Genomic DNA, 27,850 nt, shown 5'->3' on the forward strand with positions numbered 1-27,850 from the left:
CAATTTAAGGCAAAATCAATTTGGAGATTTTGCACACCTTAGTCTCGCGGACCCCCGATTCTTTGAAAGTCGACCCGTGGACATGTTAATCGGATTAGATGTTGGACCCCTTATATTCACAAAAGGCGGTACTATGAAATCCTTTGGATCACTTATAGCGCAGGACACCGTTTTTGGGTGGATCATAGGAGGACCCATTACGGAAGACCCTAAATCCGACAGACAAATCACACTTTATAGTGCATCATCATTAGAAAAGATAATCACTCGCTTTTGGGAGGTGGAAGAGACCCCAAAAAAGGTTTTGAGGTCATGCCTTGACCGAAGTCTTATTGTTGCCAAACGGTGCCCTCTGCGCTCTCTCGTTGGTATCCCCAGGCGAGTTACTGTGGCTGCCGCGATTCGGGTGATGGTCGATGCCTGGCACAAAAGTACCCGTACCCCAGCCCACTCGTCCTGCTCCTCGGGTGCCAATTCCACCATCGCCGTGGGTACAAAAACAGTGGCCCGGCTGTAAGGTATCTCGACCGGGGGAGGGCCTTGGACGATGGGCATCTGGTTGGCTGGTTCGATTGCAAATAGCCGTGGGTTGGCAATCTCCATTGGGGGCGGGCTGTAGCTGCCGTATGTCTCCCTAAGCTGTGGGGCTCCATGCAGCATTGTGATGGCGGTAGTCGCATGTTCGGCAGGCAGTGACCACGGGGCAGTCTGGGGCCAGATGGCTGCGCGCCAGACAGTTCCGACAGTAACTCCGTCTCTCAACTGTCTCGTATCTCTGATACGGTGTCATTTGCCGGAACCGCGGGCATGACCGTATGGCGTGGTCCTCCTGGCAGAGGCCACAGGCATACTGCCAAGATGCGGGGCGATACCTGGGTTCCCGTGGGTCGAAGCGAGGGCGTGTGGGTCTGGCGGGTCGTGGGGACTCTGGGCGAGGTAAATATCCGGCCATTATCTGTAACCAAAATCTCGTGAGTACCGTGTTTTGATGTGATTATGAATTGCTAGGGGTGTCTGAGAATAATTTGACAATCTTAGTTATGGGTCGACTGACTATGCCATTGGAAGTTCGAATGTCTACAACTCGAGTGTTCTGATCAACACCGGGGTATGTTTTAAAAACTCGTCCTAACTTCCACTCGGTGGGATATCTCTCATCCCTGATGACAACTAAATCATTGACCTGTATGTTATCTTGCTGATACTTCCATTTGTATCTACGGTGAAGCTCATTTAAGTACTCTGACTTCCACCTCTGACAAAAGTTTTGGGATATAATCTTTAATCTCTTCCACCGATTTGCAAGCGTTATGTCCTCCTCTGAGATGTCGGGTTCTGCCGGGGTCAAAAGGGAAGAGCCTATAAGGAAGTGAGCTGGGGTCAAGGGTGCTAAATCGTTAGGGTCTTCAGAAGCTGGACTAAGGGGTCGTGAATTGAGGCAGGCCTCGATACGTGCCAATATGGTTGACAGTTCTTCGAACGTGAAGTTCATTTTGGGCATAGACTTCTTAAGGTGTATCTTGAATGATTTAACTCCTGCCTCCCACAATCCCCCCATATGGGGAGCTCCTGGAGGAATAAATTTCCACTCTAAATTCTGATGAGCATGTTGCTGAATGGCGCTGCTCTGTAAACTTTTCATAAACTCTTTCTGATCTTTCTTGAGCATTTCTGCTGCGCCTATAAAATTCTTTCCATTGTCGGAATATATCTTTTCTGGGCACCCTCTCCTTCCTATGAAACGAGCTAATGCCGCCAGAAATGATTGAGTCGATAAATCACTTGTTGCTTCTAAGTGGATGGCTTTTGTCGCAAAACAAACAAATATGCAGATATAACCCTTGGTTATTAAACACGCTCGTGCTGTTAAGCTTTTGATTCCGAAGGGTCCTGCAAAATCTACCCCTGTATTCGTAAAGGGTCTGGATAAAGTAGTACGCTCGGGTGGAAGAGATGACATAATTTGGGTCTGAGTCTTTAATCGATATAGGGTACAAACTCTGCAATTGTGTATAACTTTCTTGATCAACTGTTTCAATCTGAATATCCAAAACTCCGTACGGATGAGCCGGGTCATAAGTTGATTGCCTCCGTGCATTGAGACTTTATGAACAAATTCCACTAGAAGGAGTGCAAATCGCGAATCATATGGGATTAAGATTGGATGACGTTCGCTGTACGTCAAAGCTGGCGATTGAACTAAACGACCATTGGATCTAATTACTCCTTTTCTATCTATGAAGGGGTTGAATGGTAAAAGACTACTTCTAGGTGAAAGCCTTTTCTTTTGGGTCAAAGAACTGTATTCCTCAACGAAGTAATGTTTCTGAGTTGCCACTATAAGACGCATCTTTGTGTCTATGAGCTCTGGGCTGGTTATTTCTTGCGATGAAATTTTAAGTGAGGATCTAGTTGAACCTGTGTTACGCCAGAACCTAACTGCGTAAGACAAAACACGATATGCTCTAGCTAAAGACGAAAATCGAGTCAAAGGGTCATCAAAAGTGCCTGTTGCGAATACTTTAACTTGTTTTGCTTCAAGATTAGTGTCTGTATTAACTCGGTCTTACGGCCACTGATCATGCGGCAATTTGAGCCACTGGGGTCCCGTCCACCATAAATTATGAATTATTTATTGCGAAAATAATTACAAAAATACAACACGACGTAATGAGGCGGGGAGATATATCGTAACTTTACCTTTTAAAAGCTGTTCAGAGATCGGTTCATCTAGGAACATCGCATTGGCACAGTTTCATAAAATGGAGAAAAAGTTGACTAAGACCCCAGATATTAAAGCACATTATGATGCAGCCATATTAGAGTACTTGGAATTAGGACACATGAGGAAGGTAGACCCAAACAGCGTATACAAGACCCCTCACTACTACTTACCTCACCATGCAGTTATCAAACCAGATAGGGTTACCACAAAACTTAGAGTGGTTTTTAACGCATCTAGCCCAACATCAAACAAGAAAAGTCTTAATGATATCTTACATACAGGACCCATACTTCAGCAAGACCTTGTCGTACAAGTGTTGAACTGGAGATTTTTTAAATACGTCTTCAATGCAGACGTGACAAAGATGTATCGTCAGATCTTAGTAGACCCCAATCAAACAGCATTTCAAAGGATCCTCTTTCGCAAATCAGAAAACCACCCAATTGAGGATTACGAACTCTTAACTGTTACCTTCGGCATAAATTGCGCCCCATTTTTAGCGATTAGGACCCTTCTCCAGTTAGCAGAAGACGTGAAAGATTCTCATCCGTTAGGATCAAGAATTATTAAAGAAAATTTATATGTCGATGATGTATTAGCGGGCGGACACTCCATAGAAGAAGCTACAGCAGCTAGGAAGGAATTAGCCTCCGCATTAGAATCAGCTGGTTTCGAGCTAAGAAAATGGGCGTCAAATGACACACGTTTGTTAAAGGATTTAAATGAAGACATGCTTCTTCCAATAGATTGGTTAAATATTTCCGAAGCTTCTTCGACAAAGACCCTAGGAATTCGTTGGAATATATCAGGTGATAATTTCACTTTTACGGCCCCTACAGTTGAAGAAAAGCAAATGAGCACCAAGCGAGAAGTATTATCAACGATAGCAAAGTTTTTCGACCCATGTGGATGGTTAGCGCCAGTAATAGTTGTAGCCAAGTTAATCATGCAACAGGTTTGGCTAGATAAGGTAGAATGGGACGACTCGTTGAAGCCAGTGACTCAAATGAACTGGAATAACTTTGTGAGAGGTAGCCATTCTATAGACACTGTATCGATACCAAGATGGGTTCGGTTTACACCTGCTAGTATTGTGGAAATACATGGATTCTGCGACGCGTCAGAAAGCGCATATGCAGCCACAATTTATATACGCGTTGAACACATCGATAAAACTGTAGACACTTTTCTTCTAGCAGCCAAGACCCGAGTAGCCCCAGTTAAGAAAATCTCTCTGCCAAGGTTAGAATTATGCGGTGCAGTTATGTTGTCAAAGTTAACAAATGCCATTGTGCCTAAGCTTCAATTATCAAAGTTTACGACCCATTTCTGGACCGACTCTACAATCGTTCTAGCCTGGCTACAAAAGCCACCATGCTCATGGAGCGCTTTCGTTGGTAACAGGGTTTCAGAGATATTAGAGAACGTCGGCGGTGAGAATTGGAAACATGTTGACTCAGAATATAATCCTGCAGATGTAGCAAGTCGTGGCTGTTCTCCTGACGACTTAATAGCTCATAATTTATGGTGGACGGGACCCCAGTGGCTCAAATTGCCGCATGATCAGTGGCCGCAAGACCGAGTTAATACAGACACTAATCTTGAAGCAAAACAAGTTAAAGTATTCGCAACAGGCACTTTTGATGACCCTTTGACTCGATTTTCGTCTTTAGCTAGAGCATATCGTGTTTTGTCTTACGCAGTTAGGTTCTGGCGTAACACAGGTTCAACTAGATCCTCACTTAAAATTTCATCGCAAGAAATAACCAGCCCAGAGCTCATAGACACAAAGATGCGTCTTATAGTGGCAACTCAGAAACATTACTTCGTTGAGGAATACAGTTCTTTGACCCAAAAGAAAAGGCTTTCACCTAGAAGTAATCTTTTACCATTCAACCCCTTCATAGATAGAAAAGGAGTAATTAGATCCAATGGTCGTTTAGTTCAATCGCCAGCTTTGACGTACAGCGAACGTCATCCAATCTTAATCCCATATGATTCGCGATTTGCACTCCTTCTAGTGGAATTTGTTCATAAAGTCTCAATGCACGGAGGCAATCAACTTATGACCCGGCTCATCCGTACGGAGTTTTGGATATTCAGATTGAAACAGTTGATCAAGAAAGTTATACACAATTGCAGAGTTTGTACCCTATATCGATTAAAGACTCAGACCCAAATTATGTCATCTCTTCCACCCGAGCGTACTACTTTATCCAGACCCTTTACGAATACAGGGGTAGATTTTGCAGGACCCTTCGGAATCAAAAGCTTAACAGCACGAGCGTGTTTAATAACCAAGGGTTATATCTGCATATTTGTTTGTTTTGCGACAAAAGCCATCCACTTAGAAGCAACAAGTGATTTATCGACTCAATCATTTCTGGCGGCATTAGCTCGTTTCATAGGAAGGAGAGGGTGCCCAGAAAAGATATATTCCGACAATGGAAAGAATTTTATAGGCGCAGCAGAAATGCTCAAGAAAGATCAGAAAGAGTTTATGAAAAGTTTACAGAGCAGCGCCATTCAGCAACATGCTCATCAGAATTTAGAGTGGAAATTTATTCCTCCAGGAGCTCCCCATATGGGGGGATTGTGGGAGGCAGGAGTTAAATCATTCAAGATACACCTTAAGAAGTCTATGCCCAAAATGAACTTCACGTTCGAAGAACTGTCAACCATATTGGCACGTATCGAGGCCTGCCTCAATTCACGACCCCTTAGTCCAGCTTCTGAAGACCCTAACGATTTAGCACCCTTGACCCCAGCTCACTTCCTTATAGGCTCTTCCCTTTTGACCCCGGCAGAACCCGACATCTCAGAGGAGGACCATGTATACCATCCGGGCAGTGGTGACCCGGGATTTGCCGCGACGACCCTATTCAGATCCCATCATTCCCGACCCCACAAGCAGCCTAAGATCCCTTTCTTTGGCAGATGCTGACCCTAGGGGCAACGAACCAATCGATGTAGAGGTAGGGGCCGATGCCTACGCCCACCTCCGGAGGAGTGGTGTTGTACAACCCGGATTGGGAGCCGTCTTCGCCCAGGAGACAGATTGGGGATACGTGTTCGTCGGCCCAGTCACCTCACAGGCAAGAAACCAAAATTAAAAAGGTAAGATGTCACTTCGTCACTTGGAGGGGGAGAATGTTCAAAGTACGTTTGAACATGAAGTCATGTGCACCCATGTGCAGACATGCGTTCACGTATGCACATGACCCACTGTGCATAACGGTACATTGAAGTAAGTTCTTAATCGCTGATTCCGCCTTGACTTCATATTTGTTTACCTGGAATTGTTGCTTGTAGCTTGGAAAGTTGACCGTTTTCGCGGGGTCCAAGTGACAAGCAACAACCAGAAAAAGGTCAGTCTCGTTTTAAATCTCAAACCCGCGCATCGTATTCTCTCCCCCTCAAAGTGAAAACCCAAGTGAAGTGAAAAGTAAAAAGTGAACATACATACAAACATATATAACTAGAGTGAACATTGCAACAATAAACTTTGAAACAGTGAACTAATATATTTAACATTTTAGATACAAAGTGACACAATAACAACCGACTCAAAAACCAAATCTACACTCGACCCACAATTGCAACATCACAACAACCATAAGTGCGGGACACAACATACAACACCAACTAATTCTAATATTGCAAACCCCCCACCTGTTAAATACAATGTCTATCTACTACAATCAACTATACTCATAATTTAAATTTTAATCTACTTACTACTGCTACTTAAATCTATGAATTGTGCTATCTAAACCTAAATATTTGCTACTTAAACACTACGATCTACTTATAACTAATGAATTTAAATAACATAGAAAAGAACATCACAATAAACAATCACCACCACATTTGAATTTTAAACATAAAACTTCCTATGTTTTATTTCGGAAGGCAAAACCCTTAGTTTGACCCCAAACAGGCAGAAAGGATTCTCTCTTGTTTCTCGACATTACAGGTGAATTTCATGGAAATCGATTCAGATTTAGATACATCTCTCATATATATACATCGCCCGATTATAACTTCTAGAGTCATAGCAAGCGCATTTATTGACCCATCTTGCCAAAATTTTGCAAAACGCTTTTCTCAACGAGGGCCACATTATCTGAGCAGTTTGCTCGAAATAGGTTCAGATTTAGATATAGCTCCCATATATATGTTTGTCCGATTTTCAGTAATAATGCAATAAAATGGTCATTTGTTAACCGATTCTCTCGAAATTTGGCAGAAAGTTTATTACAGTTTGAACATATTTGCTCGAAATGTGATACGAATTGTTTAAAACCCCATCTGAAAACATTCGGCGAGGTCCATCAAAATTGTTTCAGAATTAGACATAGATGTAGGGTATTATAAAGTCAGCACCGCCCGAATTTTGCCTTTCCTGACTGGTTTCAAATAAGTAAGTTTCTCTGGCGCACCCTGTTGCAAAGAATATATTGGGTTGCCCAAAAAGTAATTGCGGATTTTTCATATAGTCAGGGTTGACAATTTTTTCACAGCTTGTGACTTCCTTCCGACCGATTAACATGGTGGTTTCAAAAATTTTGATACTTTAGCTTTTTAAAACTGAATTTCAATACAGTTTTGTTGTTGTAAAAACCCAGAACTTTAACTTCAATCTTCGTTTCAACAAGACTAAGTTCCCAAATTTACTCAAACTCAAAAACAAATCTAAGCAAATAAATAAAAAAGTTGTTGTTTGTTATTTTTTTGTATGTAATATTTTTTGTTTCATTTTGTTTTCATGTTTTTTGTTTTGAATTAACATAATTATAAAATTTTATTTTATAATAATAATAATAAGCATAATAAGAACATAAACAAATTAATAATAACATAATCGTAATAATAATCATTATATAACAAAAATAATGTGGGTGTTTTGTTTTCTTATGTTTTTTGTTGTAATAAGTGTATATTTACAAAAGTTTATAGAAATTATAATTAAGCTGTAATGCTTTCGTGTGGTTTTTGTTTTAAACTTTTAATTATAGTGTAATTTTTTTTTTAACAAACATATGCATAAATAAAACTTTCATGTGTTTTTTTTTTTTTGTTTTTATCATACTCATCATGAATGAATTGTTTGTATATGTGGTGTGTAGTGGTGTGATTTTGTGTTGTGTATGTATGTGTGGGTTTGCGTTTTTACAAAGATTTTACTTGATTTGATTTTTGTGTTTTATATAAACATAAATTTTGTTTTTGCATTTCTTTTAAATATTTAAAAATAATTTAATGAAATCAGTCCATAGGGTGTGTATTTTTCGATTACAAAAAACAAACAAAAAATATATATATTTTTTATAGTTATAATATTAACAATATATATATGTATGTATGAATAAGTGTAAATAGTAGAAAACAAAATATTCTTGTATATCCATGTTATTTTCTTTTATTTTAATGTATATAATAAAATTAACAAAAAAAAAATAAAACTTAAGCATGAAAATACAATGATGTATGCAGTTTATGAGCATGTGTGTATGTATAACAAAACATTTTCTATATATATATATATTGTTTTAAATTATTGTTATTACATTTTATTTACTTTCTTGAAAAAGTTCATTTACTGGAAATCTATGCAAAGCAAAATGTGATGATGAACAATTTGTTTATAAGAAGAAAAAAAAATGGTCATTGACAACATTGAAAAGCGAAGAGCGAGAGAGAGTGTAAGAGAGAGAGAGAGAGAGAGAGAGAGAGAGAGAAATAAAGGAGGGATCAAATAAAAGCTCAGAGAGTTTTTCTTTCAAAGGGATGTAATGGGATAAAGAAAAAAATCAGCATAGTGAGGCTAGTATGGCAACACCGTTCTCTCTTTTGTTCTTCTTCTCATGAAACAGTCATATAAACCGCCTTTTTTGCATATGAGCGCGATTTTTTCTATGAGCGCAAAAGATCGAGGCGCTTGGAACGCTATTCTGCGTTCGGCTAGTGGAACAAATATTCTGTCATAGCCAATTAAAGTAAGTATGTTCAAACTGTAATAATTACGATTCACAAATGACAACATTATTGCAAATGACCCAAAATTTGATAATAGCGATAGAAAATCCTTCATGCCGAATTTCGAGAGAATCGGTTAACAAATGACCATTCTATTGCAGAATTACTGCAAATCGGACGAACATATATATGGGAGTTATATATAAATCGGAACCGATTTTCATGAAATTCGCCATGAAATGTCGAGAGTTATAAGAAAATCCCTCCAGCCGAAATTCGAGAGAATCGGTTAACAAGTGACCATTTTATTGCATTATAACTGCAAATCGGACGAACATATATATGGGAGTTATATCCAAATCTGAACCGATTATTTCCAATTTCAATGTGTTTTTCTATATTTGTCAAGTAATGATTACATATTTCTGTATAAACGGTAATCGATAGATGTCAATCATCGAAATAACTGATGGTTATGTGAACATGTGACGCATTCACCGTTATTTTCACCAATACTATTACAATGACCACGCAGCATGTGTCCCCATTATCAAAATATTTTTGAATAAATACATTTCGTTTTTAAATTAAAAAAAAATAATATAAATTTTATTTAATAAAAAAAAATAAAAATGAGAAAATATATAAAAAAAATTTAAATGTGCTTAAAAAAACGTTAGTTTAATGTTTTACAAAGGGTTATCGAAAAAATTATAGTTTACAATCGGCGTGTGTTACTTTAGCCCTTTCCAGTGCAAATCAGATATTCATAATAGAAATGCGATAACACATAGTAATAATCGATAAATAGTGGTGTGCACTGCATAGTACTAAACTAAAACACAGCAAAAAACTTATTAGTTATTTAAAATTTCATACTATCGATTTTTAATCGATAAAATCGTTCTCGATATAATCCTTTTTATAATCGATAATATTAAGAGTATTGTGCATTAAACGTGCTCAAAAACGTATATTTTGCAAATGGTTATCAAAAAAAATGATAGCTTACAATCGGCAAATGCAAATCAGATATTCCGAATAGTGTACGATATATGTATCGATAAAATGCGATAACACATAGTAATAACCGATAAATCGTGGCTTTCACTGGGTAATACTAAAATAAAACACAGCAAAAGATTTATTAGTTATTTAAAATGTCATTATATTATCGATTTGTAATCGATAAAATCGTTATGGATATAATCCTTTTTATACTCGATAATATTAAAAATGTTGTACATTAAACGTGCTCACAAAATTTTATATTTAATGTTTTTTCGAACGGTTATCGAAAAAAGTGATAGCTTACAATCGGCGTGTTTTTCCTTGAGCCCTTTTCAGTGCAAATCATATATTCCGAATAAGATTGCAATGTACGGTACAGTTATCGATTAAATGCGATAACGCATAGTAATAACCGATAAATCGTGGATTGCACAGAATAGTACTAAAATAAAACACAGCAAATGACTTATTAGTCATTATCGATTTGTAATCGATCAAATCGTTATAATCGATAATATTAAGAGTGTTGCGCACAACTCGTTACTGGAAATCGTTCGCGTACTTTATTTTTCAGCAGAAGATAGCAAGAGAGTGCGTGAAAGCGATCCAAATTTTCAGAGTTTGCTAATTGAGAGCTTGCAAATTTTTACTGGATGTTTTTTTTCAGCATTCAACAGCTGTTTTATGAAAGCCAGCTGTTTAATTTAAATAGGTAGCAAAAGGGAGTAACGGCTGTTCTTACTCTCCTGCAAATTTTTACTGGAAAATACGCTTTGGGCTTTAATTATCGATCTTATTTCGTTTTTCATTGAGTCATTGATTTGAAGAACTGCTGTCTTTTACTTTATTACTAACAACGCTAATCACCGTTTATCGGTTATTATTATCTATTGACTTCAATTATCGATCTTATTTCGTTTTTCAATGACTCATTGATTTAAAGAACTGCTGTCTTTTATTTTAGTACTAACAATGCTAATCACCATTTATCAGTTATTATTATCTATTGTCGCTTGATATCGATAACTATTCGCAATAGAATTTCAGTCTGATGCTTTGTTTTATTTAATGCTATGTAGTTTAAATAACGATTTATAGGTTATTATATGTTATCGCACCATATCGATAACTTCTGAAGTCAACATAGCACTTAAACAACGATTTTATAGGTTATTATCTGTTATTGCACGATATTGATAACTTCCGAAGACATCATACCACTGAAGTTCTATACAGAAAATCTGACTGGCACTGATATGATATCGATAACTATTCGGCACTGGAATTTCAGTCAATTCATCTGATGCTTTGTTTTATTAAATGCTATGTAGTTTAAATAATGATTTAAAGGTTATTATATGTTATCACACGATATCGATAACATCTGTAGACAACATAGCACTTAAATAACGATTTATAGGTTATTATCTGTTATCGCACGATATCGACAACTTCTGAAGACAACATAGCACTTAAACAACGATTTTATAGGTTATTATCTGTTATCGCATGATATCTATAACTTCCGAAGACAACATTGCACTGAAATTCTATACAGAAAATCTGACTGGCACTGATATGATATCGATAACTATTCGGCACTGGAATATAAGTCAGTACATCTAATGCTGTGTTTTATTTAATGCTATGTAGTTTAAATAACGATTTATAGGTTACTATCTTATGCACGATATCGATGACATCCGAAGACAACATAGCACTTAAATAACGATTCAAAGGTTATTATCTGTTATCGCACGATATCTATAACTTCCGGAGACAATATAGCATTGAAGTTTTATATAGATAATCTGACTGGCACTGATATAATATCGATAACTATTCGGCACTGGAATTTAAGTCAGTAGATTTGATGCTGTGTTTTATTTAATTTTATGTAGTTTAAATAACGATTTATAGGTTATTATCTGTTATCGCACCATATCGATAACTTCCGAAGACAACATAGCACTTAAATAACGATTCAAAGGTTATTATCTGTTATCGCACGATATCGATAACTTCCGAAGACAATATAGCATTGAAGTTTTATATAGATAATCTGACTGGCACTAGATAAACTAAAATAAAATACAACAAATATTGCTTAGGAAAAGTTCACTTTCTCCAAATCCCAAGAACTGAAACCGAGAATTTTGAAATCTGCCATACATCCTTTTTTTCTCTCTCAATCTCTCACTTTCTTTCTCTCTCTCTCTTCACTTTCTTTCTGTCTCTCTCTCTCTCTCTCTCTTTCTCCTTTTCATTTTCTTTCTTTCTCTCTCTTCCTTTCATTCTGTCTTTCATTTTTTGTTTCTCCCTCTCTCTCTTTCTTTACCTCTCCATTTCTTTCTTTCTCTTTCTCCCTCTCATTTTCTCCCTTTCTCTTTCTCTCTCTCTCTCCTTTTCTCTCTCCCATGATAGTCTTTACTTCAGCTCTTCGCTTTTCTTCTAAATGAATATTTTTTTTCTTTTTTCTGCAATATAATCTTTTTTCTTGTATTTTTATTTTAATTTTATATTTGCTTGTGTTGTGTTTTATTTATTTTTCAATACATTTTGTATGTTTACTTGTTCCTCTAAATAATATATATTTTTTTATAAATATTTTGCTTTATTTTTTCTTATTTTCAATTAATAATGCTTTTTTGTTATCAAGGAAATCCTGGTCTTAGCTTTTGGCCTACAAAAAGGATTCCCTTAGTTTTTTTTTAGAAAATGTCTCTTTTTTTAAGCTAAACAAAATAGAAAAACGTTAATATTGTAGGCATTGATTGTTGTAACAAAACTCATAGAGTATTATATTTAAATGTTTTGGTTATGATGAATGAATTCTTATAGCAATTTGAATTGTTACAATGGATGAGTTGTTTGTTTGTTTGTGTTGTTTAAGGATAATTGTGAATATGAGTGTTTCTCTTTCGTTTTATCTGTTCTCATGGTGTTTATGATGGTTTGTATTATATATAATTATATATATATAATGTTATATGCTTAACAAGATTTTCTTTTTCTTTTCTATTTTCTCTGTAAGCTTAAAGCTTTTATAAAAAAAAAATAAAATTTTTTATATCTAAAATTTGGTTTGGGGGTTGTTTGCTTTTTTGTTGTTGGAAAACAAAAATAAATTAAAATAATTATCGTTTTTTGTAATGTTTTTGTTTTGTTTTGTTTAGGGTAAAGTATACACTTAGAAGTTGTAATAATGGTAGTAGCTATGGTAGTTTTTGAAAAAAACACACATACATATACACAACTTGAGCTTAATCAGACAAACACATCAATCTTGGTAAGCTAAATATTTTGAAATCTCTGTTCAAATTTTCCAAAAAAAACCAAGAAACAAGCGTTGTGTAAATTTGTTTGTGTTTTGTTTTTGTTTTGGGGGGCGGGGGAGTTTTTTTTTTTTTTTTTTTTGTTTTAGCTTTTCTTCTACAAAAAACAGGAGTGGTTATTTATTCCAAAAAAAATTAAGAAGAAGACATTTGTTACCAATACTCGGCGGGCTGGCTTTCGGTTTTTTTTTTTGTTGTTGTTTGTTTAGTTTGTCGTCATGGTTGTAGTCGATCAAACTGTTGTTGTTGTTTACTGGTAGTTGTGTAGAGCAGCAGGAAGATTTGCTGTAGAAACGCAAAATTTCTAACCAACCTAAGGAACCAAACAAAAGCCAACTAAAAGCATTTCTGTCTCCCTCTCTCCTCCACTCTCTCTCTCTCTCTCTCTCTGACACTTGACAAGATAGATATGCTTAAGCATATATATATTTTTTTCTTTTATTGGAATCTCCTTTTTAATCTTGTCTTGGGCGTGTGTGTGTTGTGTGCAAGAGCAAACCGTTATTGTATAGGTTTTTGTTTTGTCACCAAAGAAAAAAATGTTCGTTATGTCTCACATAAAACAGCATGTGATTCAAAGTCTCGTCTTGTGCTCTGGCTTGTATAGATTTAGGCTCCCACAAAACCATAGACTTCCAGTACGCGTATTTCAAAATCTCCTGATGGACACAAGGGTGGATTGTTAAATGTTTTGCAGCTATCGGTTTTGCCAAAGCGTATATTTTCGTCCATCCAAATAGCTTGGCCCTCACTGTAAAAGGAAAGGAAAAAAAGAAAATATTTAAGAAAACAATCGAAAAAATTCCTAAAATTGCACAAAAAAGTAAGAGAATCCAAATTTGGAAAAAAATTTAATCACAAATTGAAGTTTTAAAAATTTATATTTTTTTATCTTTTAAAGAAGAAAATCCTAATTTTAAATAAATTAAATCATAAATTGAAAATTTTGAAATTCATATAGTTTTCATCCTTTATTTTAGGTAGCATATTTTTATTTCGAGAATTTTAGGTTAAGGTATCCAAGCATTTCTAGCCTTGAGCAATCGAAAGCAAAGAGCTCAAGGTTGTATGATTGGCTGAATAGCCTGTTTGAACAGTGGAAATAGCATGGATCTCGCCTGATGGTATTGAGTCACGCGTGCTGAAGAAGCAGAACGTCCGACTCTAAGCAGAAAAGTGGAGAACAGCATGGATCCCGCCTTAAGGTATTGAGTGGCGCCTGCTGAAGAAGCTGAACGTCGGACTCTGCACTGGTCAATCCCATGACAACCGGTTGTACGTACCGGATTGACCCGACGGAGTCCTTCATGGGCAAGGGCTGCCGCCTCAGTGTATAACAAACTGCTACAACAACAACAACAAAACCTTGTTTAGAAAGTGACTACCTGACGGATGGAAAGTACGGATAGAAAGTGCAGACTAAGGAAAGGATTTTGAGTCGGGCATGTCCAGCTCTCTAAGTCAAAAAAAGGTTCCAGCAAGGATATAAGAACCCATGCAAACTTCTTTTGTATCTGGGCTGAGCTATGCGAAGTATACCACCATCACTACATTATCGGGGGACAAGGTAAGGACATGTATTGTAGGAGAGAAGAATTTTACTCGAATCCTTCAATCTAATTACAGCAGTGATAACTTTACGACGGTGAAATTGGAATGAAGGAATTCCACCGGCTTACTTATCTCATTGGTATAGCTGCCCTACAAGTACACGGACCTGCCGAATGAGATGGTACGCAGGCTAGTGCGTAAGAATAACCAAAGGACCCGTAAGGGGAAAAAGCGGATATCAACAAAAGAGACGAGTCGATCTAAGATATTGTCGTAAATTCTGGCCTGAGAATTTGAAATGTGGGTAATGCATCTACTCTTCAAATTAGAAACAGGTCAGAGGAGATAGATACGAGTATAACTATAACAGATTGGGAGGCCAAAGGAGATCTCCTTCTCGGATTATGAATATATCTATTGTTGTTGTTGTAGCCACATTTTCATGTGGAGGTGGCGATCTTCGCTAAGCCTCTGTAGCTCGTTCCGGTTCAAAGGACCGATCGCCACTGCAACAGTATGACCATTGGTTGTTTAAAGGCGCCAATAACTCGCCTTATATGCGTAGAGCCGGTGTCGCCCGGCCTGCGACTGCCATTGCAGTTACTCCGCATGGAGCATTGCAATATCCCCAACCTGTGGTCACACATGGTAGCTCTCAGCTAAGCTTTTCGTGACAGCAATGAACATCGCACAGATCGGACCTCAAGATAAATACCTCGTGCCGGGATCACGAATATATCTGCTTCAATTTGGTATTGTCCCCGGACAATGATCTACCATACAGAAAACCCAGAAGAAATGACGAGAACCGCTACGTTGAGGACGCCGCTACAAACATAAGTAGAACACTTTATGGTGTAAGGAAGCTTAAACCAGTGGCGAACGCGTAGGAAGGTGTCATTGTGTGTAGATTCGAGGAGAATTGCCCTCTCATCTAACTAGGTTGTTGTTGTAACCACATTTTCATGTGGAGGTGGTCGTCAAGCTCCTATAGGTGAACAAGCTCGTTCCGGTCCAAAGGACCGATCGCGTCGGGAACTGGTTGGCCATTGGTTATTCAAAGGCGCCAATAACTCACCATGTCATATCGAGCATCATAGGCACTCGGTATTTGTGCAAGAGCCGGTGCTACACGACCTCTCACGGATACTGCCGTTGCAGCAGCTCCGTATGGAGCATTCCACTATCCGCAACATGTGGACGCGCCGAAATATCCATTTCAGACCCTATAAAGTAAAGTATTCTTGATCACCGTAAAAATCTAAGACGATCTAGCTATGTCCGTCCATCGCTACAGCCTTTAAAAATAGAGATTGAATTGAGCTGAAAATTTGCAGAGATTCCTTTTTTGTCCATAAGCAGGTTAAGTTTGAAGATGGGCTATATCCGACCATATCTTGATATAGCACCCATATAGACCGATCCGTCGATTAAGGGTCTTGGGCCCATAAATGCCACATTTATTAGCCGATTTTGCTGAAATTTGGGACAGTGAGTTGTGTTAGGACATCCTCCTTCAATTTGGCCCAAATCGGTTCAGATTTGAATATAGCTGTCATATAGGCCGATCTTTCGATTTAAGGTTTTGGGTCCATAAAAAGCGCATTTATTGTCCGATGTCGCCAAAATTTGGGACAGTGAGTTATGTTAGGACCTTCGACATCCTTCTTCAATTTGGCCCAAATCGGTTCAGATTTGGATATAGCTGCCATAAAGACCGATCTCTCGATTTAAGGTCTTGGGTCCATAAAAGGAGCATTTATTGTCCGATGTCGCCAAAATTTGGGACAGTGACCTAAGTTAGGCCCTCAATATATTTCTGCAATATGGCACGGATCGGTCTAGATTTGGATATAGCTGTCATATAGACCGATCCCTCGATTTAAGGTTTTGGGCCTATAAAAGGCGCATTTATTGTCCGATGTCGCCGAAATTTGGGACAGTGAATTGTCTTAGTTCGTTTGACATTCTTCTTCAATTTAGCTCAGATCGATTCAGATTTGGATATAGCTGCCATATAGACCGATCTCTCGATTTAAGGTCTTGGGCCTTTAAAAGGGGCATTTATTTCCAATTTTGTCAAAATTTGGGATAGTGAGTTGCGTTAGGCTCTTCGACATCCTTCTTAAATTTGGTTTAGATCGGTCCAGATTTGGATATAGCTGCCATATAGACCGATCTCTTGATCTAAGGTTTTGGGCCCATAAAAGGCGCATTTATTGTCCGATTTTGCCGAAATTTTGGACAGTGAGTTGTGTAAGGCCATTTAATAGTCTTCTTCAAGTTGGCTCAGATCGGTCCAGATTTGGATATAGCTGCCATATAGACCGATCTCTCGATTTAAGGCCTTGGGCCCATAAAAGGCGCATTTATTGTCCGATTTCGACGAAATTTGGGACAGTGAGTTGTGTTAGGCCTCTCGATATGGTTTTGTATTATGGTACAGATCGATTCAGATTTGGATATAGCTGCCATATAGACCGATCTCTCGATTTAAGGTCTTGGGCCTTTAAAAGGGGCATTTATTTCCAATTTTGTCAAAATTTGGGATAGTGAGTTGCGTTAGGCTCTTCGACATCCTTCTTAAATTTGGTTTAGATCGGTCCAGATTTGGATATAGCTGCCATATAGACCGATCTCTCGATTTAAGGTCTTGGGCCTATAAAAGGGGCATTTATTTTCCAATTTTGTCAAAATTTGGGATAGTGAGTTGCGTTAGGCTCTTCGACATCCTTCTTTAATTTGGTTTAGATCGGTCCAGATTTGGATATAGCTGCTATATAGACCGATCTCTCGATTTAAGGCCTTGGGCCCATAAAAGGCGCATTTATTGTCCGATTTCGACGAAATTTGGGACAGTGAGTTGTGTTAGGCCTCTCGATATGTTTTTGTATTATGGTACAGATCGGTCCAGATTTAGATATAGCTGCCACATAAACCGATCTCTCGATTTAAGGTCTTGGGTCTATAAAAGGGGTATTTATTTTCCAATTTTGCCAAAATTTGGGACAGTGAGTTGAGGTAAGACCCTCCATATCTTTCTGCAATATGGCACAGATCGGTCAAGATTTGGATATAGCTGCCATATAGACCAATCTCTCGATTTAAAGTCTTTGGTTTCATAAAAAGCTCATTTATAATCCGATTTGTCTGAAATTTGACACAGTGACTTATTTCAGGCTTTTCGACATCCGTGTATAGTATATGGTTCAGATCCGTCTATATTTGGATATAGATACCAAAAAGACCAATATTTTGTTCTAAAAATTGAAAAATGTCGAACTTGGTCCAAATCGGACCATATTTCGATAAAGCTGCTATGGGGGCATAAATTTTGCATTTTTCACTGGGTTATGACGAAAGGTTTTTTTTTTTTTTTTTTTTTTTAATTCATTTTTATTAATGCTTTCTATCTTAGTATAGATATTTACATTATTATCGACATTATTTTGTATATTATAATTACTAATGGTGCCAACCCAGTGGTTGGCCCACGTATAAAATTTATTTATGCATCATTAAAGTGGAGTTAAAAATTTACAGTAGGTCTTGCGGTGCTTTTCTTTTGAGCCGCTTAAATGTTTCAGTGTTCCTCATCAGGTTTGTTGCTAGTGGGTTTGGATGTTGTTGAATTCTCAATTTATAATTTTGGAGTTGTGACAATACTTCTTCCTGGACAGTTTTTATATTTAATTCCTCGTGTAGTCGCTTATTAGTTATGTAGTATGGTGCACCTGCAATTTTGCGTAATGTTTTTGATTGTAGTTGCTGTAGTAGTTTGATTGTTGTATGTGAAGCGGTTCCCCATAGCTGGATACCGTATGTCCAGATTGGTTTTATAATGCATTTGTATATAAGTATCTTATTTTCTAAGGATAACTTGGAATTTGGTCCAATCAGAAAATTCATTTTTTGTAGTTGTATATCACAAGCTTTTCTTTTTATTTTTATGTGCGTTTTCCAAGTTAGTTTCTTGTCCAAGTATAGTCCCAGATATTTCGCCTCATTCGCCTGCGGGAGTTGGACTTCATTCATTTGAACTGGAGGGCAGTTTCCGTGGTTAAGTGTGAATGTTACGTGTATAGACTTAGTTTCATTTGGTTTTATACGCCAGTGTTTCAGCCACTCGCACAAAGTATTTAGGTAGGTTTGAAGCATATTGCTTGCTATTTGTGGATTTTTATTAACAGCTAGCACAGCGGTGTCATCAGCGAATGTACCCACCACTGCGTTCTCTGTCTGTGGTAGATCAGATGTGAACAAGATATATAAGATTGGGCCCATCACACTCCCCTGTGGTACCCCAGCTCTGACAGATTTTAAATCACTCATTTCATCGGCCTCTTGGACGAAGAACATTCTTTTTTGAATATATGATTTAATTAATAGATAGTAATTTATTGGAAGAAGTTTCCTTGCCTTGTAGAGAAGACCCTCATGCCATACCTTGTCAAAGGCTTGCGAGATGTCTAAAAATGCGGAAGTACAGTACTGCTTTGATTCAAATGCAGAATTTATGGTTTCCACTAATCTGTGGATTTGTTCAGTAGTCCCGTGATTCTTTCTAAATCCGAATTGATGATTTGGTATCAAGTTATTTTCCTCAATTATTGGCATTAATCTCTTAAGAAATAGAGATTCGAATACCTTTGAAATTATTGGCAGTAGGCTTATTGGTCGATATGATTTGACTTGATCGGATGGTTTTCCAGGTTTCTGGATCATTGTGACTTGGGCAACTTTCCATTGGGGCGAAATGACGAAAGGTGGTTTACATATATACCCGAGTTGGTGGGTATCCAAAGTTCGACCCGCCCGAACTTAACACCTTTTCACTTGCGTTTTTAATTTTTTTTCGCTATCTTTTTTTTTTTTTTTTTTTTTGGGGATCTGATGTTGCTTTTCTTGTAAATCTTAACATAGATATTCAAATAGATTCAACTTACCCTCCTCCAATGGTAATCATTTTCGAATCGGCAGCCATAAAAAGCTCTGAAGCATGGCCCAAGTCTTTGTCATTTTCAATGCCCACCCAAGGGTATTTAGCCCGTTCCGGATACAAGGAGAACAGGAAAGTTTCGCCGGTGCCAAAGTAGGCCTGCCGTTGACCTTTGTCATCTTTAACATTGCGTTCGAACCAGCGTGATGAACAGTAAGCCCCAAATACCTGAAACAAAAACAAATTTTAAGTAGAATTTTAAACACCTGTGAAGACAAGGTTAGTTATAATTTACCTCATTATTGCACGTCTTAATCATCATCAATGTGGGCTCATGTTGTTCAACTCGCACATAAAATGTTGTCAAGGAGCAGCCATGTTCCTCGGTGGTATACAATAAGACGGGCTGATACATTGTTATCCGCACGGGAAGCCATGACCATAGGGTAAACAGCTAAACCACAAAACGTACAGAAAATTTTAATTAATAATAAACTCAGTTTTTATATAAATAACAAAAAAGGGAAAAAATTTAACTAATTAAGTAGAAAAATAACAAAAGATTAATATAACAAAACATTTGTAACTTAAAAAATATTCAACATGCTTTTTTTAATAAAGAAACTAAGGCATTCTCATATTATAGGGTAAATAAAATTAAAACAAAATTCAATAAACTAACAATCAACTCAAATATACTTTCAATTATAAAAAACATAGGGGGAGAGTAAATAAAACTATGAGACTGACAAGGATTGTAGATTGCAACGTGGTTTAAATCAACAAACTTTTTTTTTGTAAACTCAGTTAAATTTTTCATTATTTCAATATTGATATTCAATGTTATTAATGTTATATTAAAAAATTTATACATTGATTTTTCATTTATTTTCATTTATATTTTATTTCAATTATTTTTTTTTTCTAACATCCTTATCAGTTTCAGTTTCGTATTTTCTTTTTTTCATTTTGAATTATTCTGTATAGTGTTTATTGTTGTGTTTGTTGAGGACATTTGGGTGTATTGGTGTGATATTTTATGTGTCTTTCTTATGGCTCTGCACTGTTATTGATTAATTTGGTATCGCAGGATTTCAAGTATGCTTGGTTTGATGGTGGTGGTAGAACACGCTCAATTTTTAACTTTGAAGAATAACACGATTTTTTTGTTATTCATTGGTTATTCATATTCGAATATGATCATTTCAGTTGCTTACATTAAATCTTTCTTGTATAAATTGGATTAAATTCTTAACATCCATTGTATCAAAATTCTAAAGGAAAGAAAATAAAATCAACAAAAAAATTTTCCATGAATTTTCACTTTTATTCAGTTTCTGCTTCAACAAGGTTTTTAGGGATTTGTTTTTTTTTTTTATTTGTGAGATTTGGTGAAATAACGACATTTAGTTTTTGAGTAGATTTTAGTTAGCAAGTTTTGTTGGTTTTAGAACAAGTTGTAATAGACAATTCTAGGACGAAATACTAACACATGTGAAAACAAAGCGAACGAGAGAGGAGGAGGGGAATAGATAAGATACCATCCTAATTATTTGTTAAAAAAAAAACTTTATAACCGATTTCAAAGTAGACAATCTAATCATTTATTAATATAAGTAGAATAATGTCGATGTTGAGTATGTTCAATAGAGTAGTATAGTGTCAAGTATTTTAGAGCAGAGTAGAGTAAAAACCCGTAATGTAGATAAGTATAGGGCTTAATACTAAAAAAAATGCTAAGTAGAGTAGATGAGTAGATTCGATAATAACAGTAACGATTTAAAAGTCTGTTTTAGACAAATCGATTTTTTTATGTGAAGTTAAATTAGATAAATGTAGATCAGAGGAGTAATGTTGTATTTTAGTATTGATACAGTTCCAGAAGTATAACTTGCAAAGTCCCATAGATCATAACAGAATTCACGAAATGAAAAAATGACATCAAGTGCTCATATCGCCACCAAACAGCATCCACAGTGAATTAATCTTGTTTTGGAAAGCAAACAATGCCGCCTCGTATTGATGATATGTATTATAAACGCTATATATCATGCCGTCTGTCATTATGCAAGGAATTGTAATACCGACAGTTATTAATGCTGTACCGTCTTTTTCCTGTTAGTGTAATGTAAAGGGTGATTTTTTTGAGGTTAGGATTTTCATGCATTAGTATTTGACAGATCACGTGGGATTTCAGACATGGTGTCAAAGAGAAAGATGCTCAGTATGCTTTGACATTTCATCATGAATAGACTTACTAACGAGCAACGCTTGCAAATCATTGAATTTTATTACCAAAATCAGTGTTCGGTTCGAAATGTGTTCATTCACCGTAACGTTGCGTCCAACAGCATCTTTGAAAAAATACGGTCCAATGATTCCACCAGCGTACAAACCACACCAAACAGTGCATTTTTCGGGATGCATGGGCATTTCTTGAACGGCTTCTGGTTGCTCTTCACTCCAAATGCGGCAATTTTGCTTATTTACGTAGCCATTCAACCAGAAATGAGCCTAATCGCTGAGCAAAATTTGTCAAAATTTGAACACATTTCGAACCGAACACTGATTTTGGTAATAAAATTCAATGATTTGCAAGCGTTGCTCGTTAGTAAGTCTATTCATGATGAAATGTCAAAGCATACTGAGCATCTTTCTCTTTGACACCATGTCTGAAATCCCACGTGATCTGTCAAATACTAATGCATGAAAATCCTAACCTCAAAAAAATCACCCTTTATGATATAATCAATACAAAGGAAAAACGCTTGCAAACTATTGAATTTTATTATCCAAATTCGTGCTCTGTTGAGAAAGTTTATCGCCCGCTTCTTCCATTTTATGACCGGAGCACATTTTTGGCTCAATGGGTTAGAAGCACTGCAAGAGCTACCAATGCATACAGAAAAAGGCACAGTTTGGTGCGGTTTATGGGCTGGTGGCATCATTGGACCGTACTTCTGCAAAGATGATGCGAATCGTAACGTATTCAATTTTTTTTGCCTAAAACGCAAGAGCTTGAATTGCATGTCATGTGGTTTCAACTATACGGTGCCACATGATACACAGCACGCGTAATAATGAACTTAATGACAGGCGAATTCGGTGAGCATTTTATTTCACGTTCGGAACTGTTTAATTGGCTGCCTAGATCGTGCGATTTAACGTCTTTAGACTATTTTTTGTGGAGCTATGTTAAAGGTCATGTCTATACAGACAAGCCTGTATTGGAAGACAACATTGAAGCATTTATTTGTGAGACACTGGCCGAAATGTTGAAAAGAGTATGCCAAAATTGGACTAAGGACCATTGAGGCGCAGTCACGGTCAACATTTGCATGAAATAATCTTCAAACTTCAAATCGATTCAAACAAAGATTTCATGCATTTTTCTATATTTAATGTTTTTTTTTTGAAAAACGTTCATATATCTCTTAAAAAATCACCCTTTAGTATAGTACTGAAGAGTTGTAAAGGGTGATTTTTTTGAGGTTAGGATTTTCATGCATTAGTATTTGACAGATCACGTGGGATTTCAGACATGGTGTCAAAGAGAAAGATGCTCAGTATGCTTTGACATTTCATCATGAATAGACTTACTAACGAGCTACGCTTGCAAATCATTGAATTTTATTACCAAAATCAGTGTTCGGTTCGAAATGTGTTCAAATTTTGACAAATTTTGTTCAGCGATGAGGCTCATTTCTGGTTGAATGGCTACGTAAATAAGCAAAATTGCCGCATTTGGAGTGAAGAGCAACCAGAAGCCGTTCAAGAACTGCCCATGCATCCCGAAAAATGCACTGTTTGGTGTGGTTTGTACGCTGGTGGAATCATTGGACCGTATTTTTTCAAAGATGCTGTTGGACGCAACGTTACGGTGAATGAACACATTTCGAACCGAACACTGATTTTGGTAATAAAATTCAATGATTTGCAAGCGTTGCTCGTTAGTAAGTCTATTCATGATGAAATGTTAAAGCATACTGAGCATCTTTCTCTTTGACACCATGTCTGAAATCCCACGTGATCTGTCAAATACTAATGCATGAAAATCCTAACCTCAAAAAAATCACCCTTTACTTTGGAATAGTAGAAAATAGTAAAGTGTACAAGGAGTAGCTAATAGCATTAAATAGTAGTTAAGGGTGGTTTTGAAAGTACTTCAGCGTAGTGGAAGGTACCAAAGAGAGTAACAAATAGCAATGAAGAGAAGTACATAATATTAATGAGAAGAATTGAGTAGTACAGAGTACTAAGGAGTAATATGTAGTTGTACAGTTTACTTAGGAGAAGAATTTTGTTGCAATGAGTTATTAAGAAACAGTATCAAACCTGTTGGAATTTATAATAGACCAATTTTTTATTAAGGAAGGATTGATTGATTGGAGTTTAACATGTCAGCGTATGACGCTGAACACCTAAGTTCGAATACTGGAGGGAGCATCAAAAAAAATTTTCTGCGGTGGTTTTCCCTTCCTAATGCTGGCGGCATTTGTAAGGTAATATGTCATACATAGAAGCCATGTAAAAACTTCTCCCCAAAAGAGGTGTCATACTGCGGCATAGCATTTGGACTCGACTATAATAAGAGGTCTCTAATAATTGAGCTTAAATCTGGATCGGACAGCACTCATTGATATGTGAGAAGTTTGCCCCTGTTCTTTAATGGTATGCTCGTGGGCAAATTTGTGAGAAATGATTAATCCACTTTTTCAAAGGATAAAAAAGTAATCGATTCAGAACGCTAATTAAAGAACCCAAGAAGAAGAAAAAAGAAGTGGAGGATTTTGGAGCCAAGCGAAATACAATAGGAATAAATTAATCTTTGGATTAGGGGAATTAATAAGTAGTTTATTTTATAATATTATAATTAGTCATTATAATAATATATTGTAATAAATTGAATATAAAGTGTAATCAGTACTCCATTGTAATTTGCTTAAATTGCCCACTACACAGTGGCTTCAAGTTACGCTATCCCAATAACAAAAAATGAGGAACAATTTAATATAAAGTGATGTAAAAAGAGAATAGTTCTTTTAAGCAGAATAGTAAGTAAAGGGAATTATAGTTTAGCAAATGACAATAGGATATTAAGTGGAATGTATCAGTATAGTTTTAAAGTAAAGTTTACCTTCAGTAAGGTAGCACATACTCCAAAAGGGAGAAGCATAATTAATTAATGATCAAATGATATTCTTGTAAAGTAGATTTTGTTTTGACAAAGAAGTATTAACTTTACTTTAATTTAAGCAAAAGTTTAATAACGCCCTACATTTCATATAACAAATAATTACAGAAGTAGTTCCAAATGTTTAGTCACTGAAGTTTATAAACGCAACATTTATCTATACAAGTTAAATATTCATTAGTCATTAAAATAATTTGATCATGTTAAAATGTATCACAATTCTGATGTTTGGTATAAACAGTAGAAATTTATTTTATTTTGAAGTGGTTTTGGTTTTTTGTATAAGTTCTGTTCAATAAATATGGGTTTTCGAATACAGCTTCATCATTTGCTGATGAGTTTCTTGTAGGTAAGACCAGTCCTAAATATCTGTCCGCCTGACCGTCCTATAGTTGTATAACTCTTTAAATGTAGTATATTAAGCTAGATCATACACAGCTCATAGAAATAATCTCTTCGTTCAAGTTATATAACTTAAAGTCATAAAAAGCTCGATCAAGGCCACTTTGGGTATTTGAAGTAAAGAATGGGAGGTTTTACCTTCAATGTAAGTTATACAAAATTTAAATATAATGTATTGTACTAACAAAAATTATTTACGAACTATTTTTACATATTCGCCTGATATAAAACTTTCTGTAATGTAATTTTGAACTATACTAAGTCCACAGCTTGGAGCGTTTGAGAGAAAACTTCTGCATAAAATTAATGTATGTTCTGGCTATAGATATAGCTAAGCGTATTAAATTACAATTACTAATTTGGCGCGAATACGGGACGATGCTTCACCTAAATGGTATGCGCAGAGGAAATCATTTTGCAGAAGAGGTTAGAGAAGCGAATCCACCAGATCTTAGTTGAACCAAAATTATACTGCTTCTTTGTCGTGGCGAATGGATTTCCAGAACGACATTTACTCGGTAGTTATACCATATCGAGAAGGGTAACCCCATGCTCATGTATGTTGTTGAAATCTTCCTAATACACGTTTACTATCGACGCTCATTTTTGTTTCGTTGAACCCTTAAAAGTTTAACCTGACGTTTCCGGACGAGGCGACGAACCAAATATCGCACATCTACCTTGTCTCTTTTTCATCCCTTTCTGAATCTATTTTCAGTTAGATCGCTGCCAGGATCCTAAAAATACCAGGCCAAATATTTAGCTTCACCCACTTTGTTCATGATAGGGACAGTATAAAAGTCCACATTCCAAACACTTTTGCGACGACAACTGGACCAAGTATAATCTATATCGGTTTATAAACTGATATGGTCCCCATGTAAACCGATACCCGGATTTGCTTTCTTGAGCCACTAAAGGCCTCAATTTTCATCTGATTTAGCTGAAATTTGGTACGTAAGGTGCACATGTGTCCATCATTTCACAGAACGAATCATACCCCAATCAGGTCATAAATTGATATAGAACCCTTAAAAACCGATACCAGAATATGACTACTTGGCACCATAGAAGAAACAATCAATACCCGTTTTGATAGTTCAAATACCAACAGAAGTATTTAAGGATACTTTTTGAGCAGAATCCATAATGTTGGACACCCAAAATTCTGGCCGGCCAAATTTACCACGCTTTTCTTTATTTTTTTTATATACCTAAAGATTTCTGATGATTATTATGATTTGTATACCCTCCACCATAGGATAGGCATATACTTGTGTCGTAATTCTGTTCGTAACTCCTCGAAATATTCGTCTAAGACCCCATAGAGTATATATATTCTTCATCGTCATGACATTTTAAGTCGATCTAGCCATGTATGTCAGTCTGTCTGTCGAAAGCACGCTAACTTTCGAAGGAGTAAAGCTAGGCGCTTTAAATTTTACAAAAATACCTTTTATTGGGATAGTATATGGGAGAAATCGGTCCATGTTTTGGTATAGTTGCCATGTAAACCGATCATGGATTTTGACTTCTTGAGCCTCTAGAGGGCGCAATTCTTATCTGATTTGGCTGTAATTTTGCACATGGTGTTTTGGTGTAACTTACAACAACTGCGCTAAGTATGGTTCAAATTGGTCCATGTTTTGATATAGCCGCCATATAAACCGATCTTGGGTCTTGACTTCTTGAGCCTCTAGAGGGTGCAATTCTTATCTGATTTGGCTGTAATTTTGCACCTGGTGTTTTGGTGTCACTTCTAACAACTGTGCTAGGTATGGTTCAAATCGGGTTATAACCTGGTAGAGCTGCTATATTAACTGATCTGGGATCTCGACTTCTTTAGCCTCTAGAGGGCGCAATTCTCATCCGATTTGACTGAAATTTTACATGAGGTGTTTTGTTGTGACTTTCATCAACTGTGCTTAGTATGGCGTAAATCGGTACATAACTTGATACAGCTGCCATATAAAGCCATCTGGGATCTTGGCTTCTTTAGCCTCAAGAGGGCGCAATTGTCAGCAGATTACGCAGAAATTTTGTACAACGACTTCTCCCATGACCTTAAACATACGTGTCCAATGTGGTCTAAATCGATATATAGTTTGATACAGCTCCCATATAAACCGATCTCCCGGTTTGACTTCTTAAGCCCCTACAAGGCGCAATTCTTATCCGAATGAACTGAAATATTACACAATGACTTTCACAATGTTCAGCATTCATTTACCGTCCGAATCGGACTATAACTTGATATAACTCCAATAGCAAAACAGTTCTTATTCAATATTATTTGTTTGCCTACAAAGAGATGCCGCGCATAGAACTCGATAAATGCGATCCATGGTGGTGGGTACACAAGATTCGGCCGGCCGAACTTAGCACGCTCTTACTTGTTTGATTATATTTTAAAAATCTAAGAATTTTGCTTAGAAGCTCATCAATATACCAACCACTTTATAATGCTTCTTTTGTCTATTTGACAAAAGCAAATCTTGGGTTTCTAAATAACTGATGAAAAGTGTAGTTTATCTTAAAAAATGAAAAAACTAAATTCAACATCGTTCTACTTCGTAGGATGTATTTCACTGTAATCCAAAAAGGATAATGCATGTGTTGCCTACTGGTGGTAGGGTGTTTGAAAGTTGTGTATTTGAAAATAAATGGATATCAATTGAAAACTGAAAAGAACGTCGTAAAAAAAACAATAAGTC

At 36.6% G+C, this 27,850-nt stretch overlaps 2 protein-coding genes across 9 annotated transcripts in view; one reads left to right on the plus strand and one right to left on the minus strand.

Annotated features, from left to right (window-relative positions):
- The first annotated feature begins 3,089 nt into the window (after positions 1 to 3,089).
- LOC131996014 (uncharacterized) lies at positions 3,090 to 5,669 on the plus strand. The gene has a single exon (XM_059365423.1). The coding sequence runs from the start codon at positions 3,090 to 3,092 to the stop codon at positions 5,667 to 5,669; it is 2,580 nt and encodes an 859-aa protein (XP_059221406.1).
- A 7,794-nt stretch (positions 5,670 to 13,463) lies between these two features.
- Positions 13,464 to 27,850, minus strand: part of LOC106096326 (GTPase-activating protein skywalker) — a 235,194-nt gene continuing 220,807 nt past the window's right edge. For all 8 annotated transcript variants that reach the window (XM_059366003.1, XM_059366002.1, XM_059366006.1 and 5 more), the window contains 3 exons: positions 19,836 to 19,994; positions 19,548 to 19,768; positions 13,464 to 13,801 (listed from right to left, as the gene is read on the minus strand). In XM_059366003.1, coding sequence (XP_059221986.1) covers positions 13,660 to 13,801; positions 19,548 to 19,768; positions 19,836 to 19,994 — 522 coding nt within the window. In that variant the 3' untranslated portion in view covers positions 13,464 to 13,659. The remainder of the gene's footprint in view (positions 13,802 to 19,547; positions 19,769 to 19,835; positions 19,995 to 27,850) is intronic.

This window comes from Stomoxys calcitrans, chromosome 3 (assembly GCF_963082655.1).
Source record: "Stomoxys calcitrans chromosome 3, idStoCalc2.1, whole genome shotgun sequence".
Lineage (NCBI taxonomy): Eukaryota > Metazoa > Arthropoda > Insecta > Diptera > Muscidae > Stomoxys > Stomoxys calcitrans.